At 43.8% G+C, this 15210-nt stretch overlaps 1 protein-coding gene across 1 annotated transcript in view; it reads left to right on the forward strand.

The window, feature by feature from the left end:
* SLC4A5 (solute carrier family 4 member 5) overlaps positions 1-15210 on the forward strand; it is an 84830-nt gene that overhangs the window by 50272 nt on the left and 19348 nt on the right. The window contains exons 13-16 of the mRNA XM_083453765.1: positions 3354-3528; positions 3997-4130; positions 5379-5650; positions 14360-14421. Of these exons, the coding sequence (XP_083309891.1) occupies positions 3354-3528; positions 3997-4130; positions 5379-5650; positions 14360-14421 (643 nt within the window). The remainder of the gene's footprint in view (positions 1-3353; positions 3529-3996; positions 4131-5378; positions 5651-14359; positions 14422-15210) is intronic.

Genomic DNA, 15210 nt, shown 5'->3' on the forward strand with positions numbered 1-15210 from the left:
ATAGATGATAGATAGATAGATAGATATAGATAGATAGATGATAGATAGATAGATGATAGATAGATAGATAGATAGATAGATGATAGATAGATGATAGATAGATGATCAATAGATAGATGATAGATAGATAGATAGATGATAGATAGATATAGATAGATGATAGATATAGATAGATAGATGATAGATAGATATAGATAGATGATATAGATAGATAGATGATAGATAGATAGATAGATAGATGATAGATATAGATGATAGATAGATAGAAAGATAGATGATAGATAGATAGATAGATGAGAGAGAGAGAGAAAGAGAAAGAGAGAGAGAGAGAGAGAGAGAGAGATGTTTAATAATAATAATAATAATAAATTTTATTTATATCCCGCCCTCCCCAGCCGAAGGCGGGCTCAGGGCGGCTAACAACACTAAAATAGTGCAACATTATAAAACATTATAAAAAATTAATTAAGTTCAAATTCAAAATTGATGGCAACCATAAACTAAAGTTTTGTAAAGATTGCCAAAGGAGGGAGTCAGGCTGCACCCTGACCAAAGGCCTGGTGGAACAGCTCTGTCTTGCAGGCCCTGCGGAAAGATGTCAAGTCTTGCAGGGCCCTAGTCTCTTGTGACAGAGCGTTCCACCAGGTTGGAGCCGCAGCTGAAAAAGCCCTGGCTCTAGTTGAGGCCAGCCTAACCTCTCTGTGGCCTGGGACCTTCAAGATGTTTTTATTTGAAGACCGTAAGTTCCTCTGTGGGGCATACCAGGAGAGGCGGTCCCGTAGGTACGAGGGTCCTAGGCCGTATAGGGCTTTGAAGGTTAAAACCAGCACCTTAAACCTGATCCTGTACTCCACCGGGAGCCAGTGCAGCTGGTATAGCACCGGGTGAATGTGATCTCGCAGCGAAGACCCCGTAAGGAGTCTCGCTGCAGCATTCTCCACCCGCTGGAGTTTCTGGGTCAGTCTCAAGGGCAGCCCCACGTAGAGCGAGTTACAATAATCCAGTCTGGAGGTGACCGTCGCGTGGATCACAGTGGCTAGGTCAGGGCGAGAGAGGTAAGGAGCCAACTGCTTAGCTTGGCGGAGATGAAAAAATGCCGCCTTTGTTATAGCTGCAATCTGCGCCTCCATGGAGAGGGAGGTATCGAAGATTACACCCAAACTCTTAACGGACGGTGCTGGCACTAATTGCACCCCCGCTAGAGATGGGAGTTGCCCCCTCAATCCCATATCGTCCCGTCCCAGCCAGAGGACCTCTGTCTTCGAAGGATTTAACTTCAACCGGCTCCCACATAACCATCCAGCCACAGCTTCCAAGCATCTGATCAGTGTGTCTGGGGCCGAGTCAGGATGGCTACCCATCAGCAGATAGAGTTGGGTGTCATCAGCATACTGATTGCAGCCCAGCCCAAAACTCCGGACAAGCTGGGCGAGGGGCGCATAAAGATGTTAAAAAGCATCGGGGAGAGTATCGCACCCTGGGGGACTCCACACACCAAGGAGTGGCGGGATGACAATTCCCCCCCAAGCGCCACCCTCTGTCCCCGGCCAGAGAGAAACAAGCGCAGCCATTGAAGGACTGTGCCCTGGATCCCCACGTTGGCAAGGTGGTGGTCCAGGAGTTCGTGATCGACCATGTTGAAAGCTGCTGACAGATCTAGAAGAATCAGCAGCCCCGACCCGCCTCGATCCAGCTGCCTGCGGAGATCATCTGTTAGGGCGACCAGAGCCGTCTCGGTCCCATGACCAGCGCGGAAGCCGGACTGGAATGGATCCAGAGCCGATGTTTCATCCAGAAACCTACCAAGCTGTTCAGCAACCGCTCTTTCAATCACCTTACCCAGGAATGGAAGATTCGAAACCGGGCAGTAATTGGATAGATCTAAGGGATCTAATGATGTTTTCTTTAAAAGCGGACACACCACTGCCTCCTTCAGTTCCCCTGGGAATGTCCCGGTGCCAAGGGACAAATTGATGATATCCCCCAGGGGGGCCCGCACCTCGTCTGGACACGCTCTAATCAGCCAGGACGGGCACGGGTCGAGAGGACAGGTGGTGGGCTTTCCAGCTCGGAGGAGTCTGTATGAACTCACTGCCATCCAGTAGCAGCTGGTGGGGCGGTGGTGCGGCAAGGGTTTTGTGACGGTGTGGAGCTATTTGGTACCAAGAGGGGGAAAGGCAAGAGAATAGGAAGCTCAACCCAAGCGCAGTGGCGGGAGCTTCAGATTGGTTGCCTGGCCTGTGCCTCTCTGGTACAAGCAGCGAATCACAGCATTGGGAAGCCAGGTCATCATTCGTGCCCCACCAACCACTCCTGTAGCTATTATGTCTAGTCAGGCCTTGTGTTGCTCCAGAAAATACCTTATGTTTCAATGCTGCATAACCTACACTCAAAAATTCTAACAGCCATGTGAAGCTAGCCTCTTGTTCTTTGCTTCACCTTGGATTTGTGTACGTGGGAGAAGCATGCAAAAGGCAAACTGCCCTGCTGATGGAGAACGAGCACAGCAGGACTCCCAGGGGCTGGGAAGGGATCATGGTAGAGGGCATTCCAACAGGGTGAATGTTATGTTAGTTTTCCTGATTATAACGCTAGCTTTTCCATTTTCTAATATTCCTTTCACACTGCAGTAACTATTGTGTTTTGGACGTGTAGCTTTTGGACCGATGTACTGACAAGTTGCACTAAATTCCCCCCTGAAAACTGTATGGCAGGATACCACCCCAAATTTCATCACTTTACTCCCTCGATTTTCAGAGTTAATGGAGTTATAAACAGCTTTGTTTTTGTTTTTTGTTTTTTCTGGAAGCAATTAACATGAAAAAGAGCACTAAACTTCCACAGTATTCTGCTAGATTTCTGGAAATGGCTTTTACGTCATGTGACAGCTCAAATATAATGCGGAAATTAACCGTTGGGGAAACAGAATGAACTGTTGTGTGAAGGCAGCCACAGTGTTGTGCTGGCTAGTGTCTTCCCCCTGTGGCCAGCAGTAGTAGAATACACCAGGCAACACTGAAAATCTAGCCAGAATATTTGCAGAATATGTTCTAGTCACAGAAGTTGACTTTTGTGGAAACGTGGTTTTTAAGAATTTATTTATTGTTTAGTTTTATTCATTTATTGTTGTTAAGTAGTAGTATTTGCATTTGTAGCCCATGTTTTCCCCTTCCTTATCAAATCCCCACAACACCCCTGTGAGGTAGGTTAGGCTGAGAGGGCGTGACTGGCCCAAGGTCGCACCCAGGGAGCTTCATGGCTGAGGGGGGGTTCCAACCCTGCTCTCCCTCAGTGGCTCTTGTGTGCTTTCCTCTGGCGCAGAGTGTGCCCAGCCTCTCCTGTTCCCTTTCCAGGTTCTGTGGTGGCCTATTTTTGGATATCAAGAGGAAGCTGCCCTGGTTTCCCAGTGACTTCTATGAGGGCTTTCACATCCAGTCCATCTCTGCCATCCTCTTCATCTACCTTGGCTGCATCACAAATGCCATCACGTTTGGCGGGCTGCTGGGGGATGCGACAGAAAACTACCAGGCAAGTCTGGGCCAAAACGGAGGCTTCAGGAACAGGCAGTGCTCCCTAGGAATGGGCAGATAAGCCGATTCATGGTCCAGGCTAGTTATGAATGTGTTTGTTCTTAGAAACCATTCCATCCTGTACGAAAATACATAAACAAATGCTTAAATGCATATTTGTGGGACCGAAGCTGTCCATATTTAGGTGGGTGTGCATCTGAGTGCACCTGGGCTCATCTTCCATCTCCAAATGTGGGCATGTAGAACAAAGCATTGCAGGTGAGTGAAGAACCATCAGCACAGACATGACTCTGCATGCTGCCCGTGGTCCCAGAGCCCCACCCTGTTATCCGCAGGTACCTGGAACCCAGGCACTCTTGAACATGTGGCAATGATTGTTGTGATGTTGTTTTGCACCCAAACAGTGTCACTTTTGACAGCACTTAAAATGGCACCTATTGACATTTAGCTGTTTTCCTCCCACCAGGGAGTCATGGAGAGCTTTCTTGGCACAGCAATGGCAGGGGCCGTGTTCTGCTTCTTTGCTGGGCAGCCCCTCATTATCCTGAGCAGCACAGGGCCCATCCTGATCTTTGAAAAACTTCTCTACGATTTCAGCAAGTAAGTGAAATCATTCCTAACAGGATTAATTTACAGAAGTAAGCTTGCTTCGTTCTATTGCATTTGGCTAACCCTACTCTGGAGTTTAGGGTTGTTCGATTCTGTTCTGCTGCTAATTTATGTTTTAACTGTCATTTTGTTTTAAGTGCTGGGTTTTGATTTGTGTTGGAAATGACTGCAGTGAAAAGGGCTCTGCAAAATGTATGAATAAACAAGGGTTGCATCCAACATGACAGATGCAGAGTTTCACTCCCTGGGCACTCTCAAAATCTGCTCCAGATGTTCATCCAACTCCCTCAGGGTGTTTGTAGGATAACCAGCCTCATATAACCAACAACTAATTAATGCACGAAGGGTGTGATACCATAGAGTAAGCCTTTGTTCTCCCCCAGTCCACCTAAGAAGCTCAGCATGTGAAGAGGTCTGAGCTGGTACCTCCAGCTCAGTTGCACAGTTTTCACAAGCCTCTCTTGAGTTCCTGTATTGATAGTTTGGGGACTTTTACCACTTTGTAAATAAGTTTTCCTGTGCATCTTTTCTGACTGATGTATGGAAAAGCACATAAATCTGACCTTTGGAGAGTTTGTAAGTAAACAATTTTTAACTTCCCAACTGTGTACTGGGCAGAGAGGGAAAGAAATAAACCTTTTAAGAAAACATTTTGAAAGAAACTTTTTAAGGGGACATTTTGGAACTCACTTGGAGGGGCACATATTTTAAAGGTCTAACAGCCTATATTTCCACATTATTTTTTTTAATAAAAATATATTTCCACCAGCCTTTAGTTTTTTTTAAATTTAAGTTTAAGTTTAATTTTAAATTGCGGCCATTGGCCCATATCGCTTCTCGGCCTTTTGGCTAAGATCAAGTGTAGTGTGTGTGTGTAGCCTATATTTCCACATTTTGCTTTGCTGCAGATTTTGTGATTTTATTAAATCTCTGCTGGGGTTGCCTCACCAAAGAGTACTGCCCCAGACTTGGGTCTTGGCATGCAGGAATTCTCCTTTCTATATGTTCCTTTGCATCAGCAGTTGAGGGGGCTGCAGAGAGGAAGGAAGGCTCCATTGCACCAGTGGGAGCCTCCTGGGCTAGTGGACGAGCAGCCTCGCAGGACCCTAAATAAATAAAATACTAGATGAATTATGGCAACATCATTCACATGTTCTTCTTGCGTTTCCTTATAAGGATCAAATGTCTTATGAGTATTACTTAAAACAACCTATGACTTCATTTCATTTCCAATTTCAGAGGCAATGGCATTGACTACATGGAGTTTCGCCTCTGGATCGGCTTGCACTCTGCTCTCCAGTGCCTTATCCTGGTGGCTACAGATGCCAGCTTCATTATAAAATACATCACACGTTTCACTGAGGAAGGGTTCTCCACTCTTATTAGCTTCATCTTCATCTACGACGCCATCAAGAAGATGATTGGAGCCTTCAAGTACTACCCCATCAATGCAGGCTTCAAGCCAGACTACGTGACAATGTATAAGTGCGAGTGCATTGCTCCAGACCCAGGTGAGTACAAGTCTTGCATCCTCCTGATGCAATCCTGGTGTGCGCTCCTTGCTGCCATCCATTGTTTGAACCACAGTTCTGTGTTGATACCCTGTGCCTGAAGGAAATGAGACCTGCAAAAGGTTTCTGATGTATCCTTGCCAAGACTGGTTTGAGATAGCAGAGGCATCTCTGGCTGCCCCTCTTCATTGGGGCTTGTTCTGCATGATGTTGTAATGTGCTCAGGCCAGTGACCAGGAGCATTGTGCATAGAGGTGGCATCAGGGTGCACCGTGTGGGAGGCATCGCATGTTGAGGCAAGCGGGTGAAAACTGGCACGCAAGAAGTCTCCATGTGTTCAAGTTAAATCGGTGGTTGGTGTACTAAATAATTTCACCAGCATTTTAACAAAATGCTATTTAAGAGCCAATGACCCCGGGGTCTGTCAGTCATAGTCAAGGCCAGCCCAAGTCATTTTGCTGCCTGTGGCAGAGGCCATGCACAGAAGCTGACTGGACTGGCAACTGAATCTTACTTCAACATTATCAATGTTTCTTCCATGTGAGATTTTAAAGCTGATGGATCACAAAGAGGCTTGCATGCATACTGAAAGATCAAGGCACATGCATGGTATATGGTGTTGTATAAGAATTCAGATTCCTGGGGTTTTTCCAGCTTTCTGGATTTTTGTAATGTAAGCTTGGAGTCCTTATGGCTGTGAAGTTGAGCTTGAAAATGTGTGAAGTTCCAGAAAGGGAAAGAGCAGTGACATCGAGCAGAGTAGTTGCCCCTCAGTAAAAATACATCCCAGCAAAAGATATTAACAAAAAATAGGAAAATATCAGCAAATTTGCCTAATTCATCTGAGATGCATAAGTTGTTGTTTCTTTGGTGCTGAATTTGAGATACCTTCACGCAGAGTTGAGTCTGGATTTATTTGCACATTCAGTTAGCAAGCTCTCTCTCTGAGATACTCCCAAGGAGAAGAGCTCTTATTTTTTATATAAGCAGATTGAAACAGAACAAAAATAGAGTTCATGTTATTGTAACCCATCTCTGATTTGTGTGGTAGATGAATTCATGCGCTTCTTTAACACTGATTACCGTATTTTTTGCTCTATAAGACTCACTTTTTCCCTCCTAAAAAGTAAGGGGAAATGTGTGTGCGTCTTATGGAGTGAATACAGGCTGCGCAGCTATCCCAGAAGCCAGAACAGCAAGAGGGATCGCTGCTTTCACTGTGCAACAATCCCTTTTGTTGTTCTGGTTTCTGAGATTCAGAATATTTTTTTTCTTGTTTTCCTCCTCCAAAAACTAGGTGTGTCTTATGGTCTGGTGCTTCTTATAGAGCGAAAAATACGGTACTTTTATTTTAAACTGACAAACTTAATTAACGACCAAAGAACTCCACTTCTATAAATGATGAATAAAAGATGAAAACCCAGTTACTTTCATTTTGTAATACTCAGTGAGAGTTACAGAAGAAAAAATCCCCTTAGGTCCCACCCTGTGTCCACCCCAAACCATTCCTCTTAAAAGAACACCACCAGCCTCTCATTGGTTGGTATTGGGGTTCTACTAAAATTTAAAAATTTGATGTGGCACCCATGATCTAGATATATCTCCACTTATAATATTGACATTTTAAAAGTTTTCCTGAATGTCTATAAAGTGTTTGATACTACAACTGCAAGAAGAGAGCATCTTAGTTTCAGGATCAGGCGTTGGGCTCCCCATACCCCCACCCATGCAAATAAGAGACCAATAAGACTGGCTTTAGGTCAAAACAGGCCACAACCTTATTGAATACAGATGAAAGAGGTTTGGCTTGGGCACGGGGCAATCTAAATACTTCTGGCCCACCCGCTGGAAGTGATGCGTGGTCAATCCAGACGGGGGGGGTCCTAAGATTTACATCAAATAGGGTGACCCCCGCAGGGACTGCTGTCTGGGGCTAGGACCCTGTCCTTGATAGGTGGCAGGGGCTTACGCCCCCACCGCCTATCAGGAAGGGCACCGCAGTTCCAGTTCCCTCGTTGGGGCCCCAGTGAAGCCTCCACTGTCCTGCAATGCCACCACACCAAGAGGGGTGAGCGGACTTACAAGACATTTTAATATCTCATCAGGGGAAAAGAAACCAAATTCTTTTTTTCCAGAGCCATGATGTACTCTTCTCTGACAGTGGCTGTATTGTAGAAGGCTATTTATTTATTTATCTATCTATCTATCTAGTCAGTCAATTTGTTAACAGACCATCAGCATGAACTCCCAGGATGCAGATTTAAAAAACAGCATGGAAATTCTTCAGCATTTTAATGTGATTTTCTCCCAATAAACACACTTTTGTCTGCACTTTTGACTAACAAACACATTTTTTGCAAACAGCTTCTCCTGATAAAATGCACTTTTGTAATTCTCACTAATATATTCATTTTTATACACATACCCCCCTGTTATGTGCATTTTTGTAAACACTGTCTGGTTGGAGAACTGTCTTGCAAAATTCATGTAAGTGTGAATTTTGACGGACAGCTATGTTTCAGTTCTCATATTGTTTTGGAAAGTGCAAATTTGATAGATTCAGCTGAATTGAGTTTCTCCCTCGTCCCCACTTCTGGGGGGCACCTGCCCATTTGAGCCGCACCAAAACTTGCCATTTCTCAAGTATATATTTGCTCAAAAAGTGCAAAACTTACCTTCATTATATTGAAGGGCAACAGAGTTCTCTGCATAATAATAAATCAGCAGAAAACGTTAACTCTTAGAAGAAGTGGTATTTGGAACAAAATACATGGAAATTCTGCAGTTAAAAAAAAAAACTGTTGAAGTTATTGCATCCTCATATATTCTCTAGCTCCAACTTGGACTTCTCGGTTACTTGTCTCCATCCTGAGCTGGAGGAAAAGACATTCATTTGGGGGGGGGGGGTGTCAGGTCACACTCTCCTCTCTACATTATTTTCATGCAATGAATTTGCAGTTAGTTACTCCTATTCTGTTGGGGTCACTCTTCTGCTGCTGGTTTATCTCCTTTCCTTCACCCCCACTGAAGGACACATGGCCTCCACATTCCCTAGCCTGATAGTATTCATTGCTGTTCTAAATTCTCTATAGAATGTGTTCAGATATTATGGACACTTAACTGAGCCATCATAGGTCATGGGCAATGCAGCTACCCCCACCATCTGTGTTAGTTTTTTTGAACTTTAGATACAAACTTTACTTTGTTGTTGGAACTGTTTGTGATGGCTCTTGGGTGGCTGTGAAATCTATCGATATTATCCCAGGGTTCAGTAAAACTGCAATCCAATACACACTTCCTTGGGAGGAAGGAAGGAAGGCAGGCCTGTTGAATTCAGTGTGACTTGATTCTGACTGAGTAACCGTACCTATGATTGCTCTCTAAATCAGGAAGACTGGGAGCTACTGGCAGATCTCTTGGTGATCTGCCATAGATGAGAAAAGGATTTCTGACTGTCAGTTGTCTATAGCAATTGTTTAAAAGCTTCCCCACTTTAGATTGCTGAAAAATACTGCTTGTGGGGGAAACCAGGCATGGATTTTTGTATGGAAGGACTTGTGAGCTTGGTTCTGGTACTCATCAAAATTCCCTGGGCTGAGCATGTTCTCAGAGGATCCCTATCCCTTAGCACTTAGCATAATTCTGCTCTGCTGAGATTATCATCTTCAAGCGACTCACTTGGATTCTTAAGGGTGAAGGGGGACCTCCAGGTAACTGGGTCGCAGGGTGCTTAGGGCTTTACAAGTCAATGGTTGCACCTTAAATTGAACCCCAGAACAAGTGGTCAACCAATGTTAACTGCTGTAGGGTAGGTGTACTGTGAGCTTGACATTGTCCTACTGGTACTCTAGTGACTGCTTTTTGCAGCTATCGAAGTTTCCCAACTGTCACCCTTTCAGGGTAGCTCCACACAGAGAGCAATACAGTCTGGATGTCACCAGCACAGGAGCTTAGATCCATTACTCTGAGCAGGACCTGTGGCTGGTGAATCGACGGCAGCTGATCAAAGCTGCTCCTGGCAGTCAACATCTCCTGAGCATCTAAGGAGAGAGCCTTGTGCTCAAGGTTCATTCTGGCCACTAGAGGTATTACTGATTCTAAGCCCCATATACAGAAGCAACCTCAACTACTTCCTCTGTGTATCACTAAGCCAGACTTCCTTACCCTGGTACCTTCCAGTTGATTTGGATTACAACTCCCCTTAGCAGGGATGTCAACATGAATAAAATAGGGGGGGGCAAGGAAGCCCCATCCTGCATAATCAGTCACGTAAAGTGGTGCACACATACCATTTGAATGGCAATGTCCATCAACTGGGGAGGGGGGGGGCTCAAATATTTTATGGCGGCAAAGGGACCTCAGTCCCTAGGAGTTGACTCCTGTGCCCCTTAGCGCCAACCAGGACAGCCATTGGATGCTGAGGCTGATGCAGTTCAAAGCATATGGAGAATGGTTGCATTAACAGTGCACAAAGCACTTTGTTATTGATTCTTATTGCAATTTCCCCTTACTGCAACCAACTGAGAGCTTGCCTTAGGTTCCCTAGTCAGCTTCATGACTAAGATTTGGACCTGCTTCTCCCACAAACAAACCCAAAGCTACAATGGCCAGTCTCCTTTCCATGCCTGACTGAAGGCGCGAAGGTGAAGGTAAAATTCCCATTTTACTGCCAAGGTCTCCAGTAAGTTCAGTGTTTCCTCAGGAGAGGGGCTTATGATGTGTGCAGAGACTGCTCTGACCTGAGCCCAGGGACTTCCCCAAACACTTCCATTGGGGGAAGCAGGTCCTAATGGGTGTTCCTCTGTGTGCGCACTGTTGCTTTTTCCGTTGAGGTGAGTTGGGCAGTCCACATCCACGAGAGGTTTGTGTGTGCACCAGAGCAGAGCTAAGCTTTTTTCTGAGCCAAAGCAACCTGATGCAGACTGCATTACCAGGTACCAAATAGAATCACGTAGTTGGAAGGGACTCCAAGGGCCAATTACTCCAACCCCCTGCAATGTAGGAATCACACCAAAGCATCCATGACAGATGGCCACCCAACCCCCTACTTAAAAACCTCCAAAGAAGGAGAGTCCACAGTCTCCCGAGGGAGGCCATTCCACTGTCAAACAACTCTTGCTGTCGGAAAGTTTTTCCGAATGTTTAGTTGGAATCTCCTTTCTTGTAACTTGAAACCTGCATCAATTCCTACCCTCCATAGCAGGAGAAAACATGTGACATGTGACAGCCCTTAAGATATTTGAAGATGGCTATCATATCTCCTCTCAGTCGCCTCTTTTCTAGGCTAAACACACCCAGCTCCTTCAAAAGGTCCTCGTAAGGCTTAGTTTCCAGACCCTTGATCATCTTTGTTGCCCTCCTCTGCACATGTTCTAGCTTGTCAACATCCTTCTTAAATTGTAGTGCCCAGAATTGGACACAGGATGATGTTTGCAGATAACTGGGTAGTAAGGTTATCCGTAAACATAACAACAACAACAGCAACAACAACAGGGTAGCTGTGGCAATCCCAGATCCATTTCCAGTCATTCAGAAACCATGGATGGGATTCAGTTCTGTGTTAGCTTGTGGGCAAACCAGAAATGGATGCTGAACCATGTTGAGACCAGCTTTTTGGTCCCTGACATTGTCTTGTCTGCACCGTAGGATAATTTGGTACATTCTCTTTTTAGCATTTTGCATGTTGTTGATGGTCCTTCCACAGATCAGCTTAATTTTGTTATTTTATGTTTTTACATAAATGGTATCAGAATTAAACATCTCTCTCCTCTTTAAACTGAGAGTGCTTGCTATAATCGCCCTCTGGTGCTTTTTTTTTGTTTTCTCTTTTCATTAGTTATGATTTTTTATTACTGTAACTGATTTGTACCATATTTGTCTCTGCTGCACACATCTATTTGGCTGCTTTCAATCTCAAGTGAGTATCATTTTATAAATATTAAAATTATTTAATATTTGATACTCGTTCCTTTTTTGTTTTTAATTATTACTTTCATCACTAGTTCTGAATATACACAGCTTACATAAAGCATTTCATGAGCCTTCTCATCCAAACCATTTAAATAAGAATAAGAATAATACAGCCAATGCTACAGAATTCTTTTAAGTTGGGTAATGAAACAATCACTTTTTAAGCTACTGGAAATCACAAAATATGTCTGGTCCTGGAAAAAACTGACAGTTGTGGAGAGAAACTTTGTTGTAACCCCATAAAGGAATCCGGAATGAATAACAGTGATTTTCTCTGTTCTCTGCTTGGTCTTATTTTGCTTTTCTTCAGCAGTGGAGTGTTATGACCCAATACAGTAGTACCAAAAACTCTGATTCTAACCCAGCAATCACTTCTCCTTCATTAACTCCTTTAATGTTGTCCTCCACTGGGAAGATTCATTATCGCTGAGATAATGCAGTACCACAGCTTGGCTTAGTGACCCAGTGATCAAAACCAAACACACATTTCTGCACAAAATTGCTCATGTTGGGGCTCGTTCAGGCTGATAAGAGTTATTTTCAGCCACATGTTTTCCTTTCCCCCACTATTATCATTCTGGAATCCTGAGCAGAGATGAATTAAATATTTGCGGTCCCCAAAGCAAGGAGGCTTCCCAAGAAGAGATCCTGGCTGCTTGAGGTCTGATCTCTATAAGCTCAGTGGGGGTGAGAGAGTCCAATGAAGGAGACGTCGGTGAGTCAACCTGCTGCCTTTATTGGCCACGCAGCTCCTTCAAGCCACCCGTGACTGACCTCAAGTGTTTACCTGACCAAGCTGAAGCAGATAGACCACACCTGTAACTCTGTAAGGATAATGCTGACTTGTTCTGGACTTCGCTACTATTGGCAAAAGCACATCTTTTGAGATCCCCTGGTATGAAATTCTGGAGTAGTATTATAAGGATTGTTTTGGTTTCAGTGCTGCTTATTTGGAATTTCTCTTCATATTTTCCCTGAAAGGTGGCCTGCTTTTTCTCTGTTTTCTTCTGGAAAAGGTGGGTGGGAAAAGATCCAGAGAATCCTCTTTCTTGCAGTGAGAATCCAGGATGGCAGATGAAGAATGCTTCCTGAAGAAGATGCTACCCACTGACCACAAATTTTGGAGGGTGGGTGGGTGTTTTCTATTTGTATTTGCCACAGTGGTGGCCTTCAGTAGGGACTGAGGGATCTGTTAAATTCAGTTTCTCCTGCTTTCCAGTCTTAAGTTGAGTTCCTATTTCTGCATCATTTTACAATAAAAAACTACAGAGAAAAATTATATGCATTTTCATGCACTTTTCTCCTAAACATAGAAATTTTTGTACACAATTTTGCCCAATTTTTCTTTTTCTTTTTATAAGGTTCCTTTCACTAATGTGTACATGCACCTTCTGTTAACATAAGCTTTTTGTGCCTTTTTTTTTTTTTGCAAGCTGCATTTCAAAATTTGCATTGTGAACTGTTTCAGTTCGCAAGCTAGTTTGGGGAGTGTGAGTTAGGTGAGTTTGCGTCAGAATGTAAACGAAAACAAATTTCTACTCCATCTCTTGTCTTGGGACAATAATTGCAGAATAGAAAAGGTTTGTACCAAAGAACGCAACCTAGCAAAGTACAAAAGTCATATTTATGTGGGGGGTTTTTTAATTAAAAAAAAGTTATAAGTCTTGATTATGAGCAAGTCATCTGGTCAGTTCTTCCTGCCACTTTCTCCCTTCTCATAACAGGTGAGTATCTTGTCTGTTTTGAACTGCAACTTCTCAAAATGTGATTGTGTGTGTTCTAATGGGCTGGGCTTCAAATAGTTCGCTAACATGCGTGGCACCCCACACCTCGACTTAGCAGCTTACTGGGAAATCAAGACTGGCCCAAGATTATCCAGTGAGCATCTTGGTTGAGTTGGGATTTGAACTAAACAGTCTGGTTCCCTCCAGATGTTTTAGGCTATAATTCCCAGCAACTGCAGCTAGCATGGCACCAGGTAGATGAAGGCTCAGCAGTATCACCATCACATTACACTGGCTCTCTGTTGTAAATGGCTCTTTATTTTTGAGATAGTTGTGTTTTTGTAGCCAGCCTTGCTTGGCAGCCAGGATGTCTGGAAACAAACATGGGATCAAATAAGGATCAGTCACTGCCTCTTCCAAGATGGAGAGTTTTCCGTGCAGTTGTAGATCCTATCCTCCGGGTTGATCTGAATTGGACCATTACCTCTCAGCCATGCAGTCTCTTGAGCAGTAGCTATTATATAAGGTCAACTGTTTCAATATGCGCCAAAAGACACCTTGGGTATCTGGGAGGCATCTAATTTGGCTTTTTGAAGTCACCCCTGAAGCCAAATTGGAAGGCCACACATTATGTTAATCGGGGAGAAGTTTCTGCTGGAGTTAGAACCAGGGCATTTGTCCTCCAACTTGCCAAACCTCATTCAGGCAGAAAGGCATTTCCTTGTTAACCCACCAACAAGAATCTGTAATTGCATCCCCAGATTTGGTCAGAGTTTTGTCAATGTTTCAAGCTTCATGCCTCATCATGCAACTGACTGGAGATTCTGGATCCCACCCTGGAATTTGTGACTGAATATGGATTGTGCTTTTGCTTTGCCTATAAAATAGTGATTATTCGAAACAGTTCAAGCCAGTGGAGATAACAGTGGCTTGTTAAGCAAGATTTCATATCTGGAGTGAGACTTTTTCTTTAATATATATATTTTTAAAATCTTAACTAACTCCTTTTCTGCAGTGAATACAACATTGTTCAATGCTTCAGTTCCACTGGCCCCAAACAACACTAACATTTCTGTGGTAAGTAGCTGGGATTTATTTTCTACTCTGCCTCCCATATATAATAACTCCTACTTGCATATTTGTTTACATGTTTTACCTAACTCCATAGAGTAGGCAAAATTAGATAAAGCCAGTGGAATCAGGGCTTCTTCCGTGAAGATAGAACTCTTTGCTTGCATTTATAAAACTTTCTTTTCTGACATCTCAACAATAACCAGGCCAAGTTCAGTCTGTTTCTGTGGACATTCAGGTCTTGCATTGACCTGCTCAGGCACTAAGATCAGAGGAGCAGGCTTCTCAGTGGTCTCTGTGTCAAAGGAGGTGCTCTAGTGCAGGGCGGAGCAGAAGAGCCTTTTCCGTGGTGGCTCTGTGCCCACTGAATGGCCTCCCTCTCATGTTTATATTCTGCCATGGATGCTTTAGCTGAGATTGCAGGGGGTTGGACTAGATGACCCTTCAGGTCCCTTCCAACTTTACGATTCTATGATTCTATAATTCTTCTGAATGCCAAATGAAGACATACCTTTTTTAGTCAGGCTATCAGAGGCTGATGGTTTGTCATTTGAATGATGATGCTAATTACATTTTAATGTAATTTATGAGAACCATGTTAATGTTTTGCTTATTGTCTTTTTTAAAAAATCTTATTTATGGCCCCTGCAGCCATTTTTGGTGAAGGGTTAGTAAAGAAATCTATTAAGAAGTAAACGAATAAAAGAAGGGAGAATTCAGCCATTTCTTTTTCACTTTCTGACCAGTGTTTTCAAAGGACAAGCAAGACATTGGGAACAGCCCTGACACAGCAAA

Source organism: Podarcis tiliguerta (genome assembly GCF_965153285.1).
Source record: "Podarcis tiliguerta genome assembly, chromosome: 8".
In the NCBI taxonomy this organism is placed as follows: domain Eukaryota; kingdom Metazoa; phylum Chordata; class Lepidosauria; order Squamata; family Lacertidae; genus Podarcis; species Podarcis tiliguerta.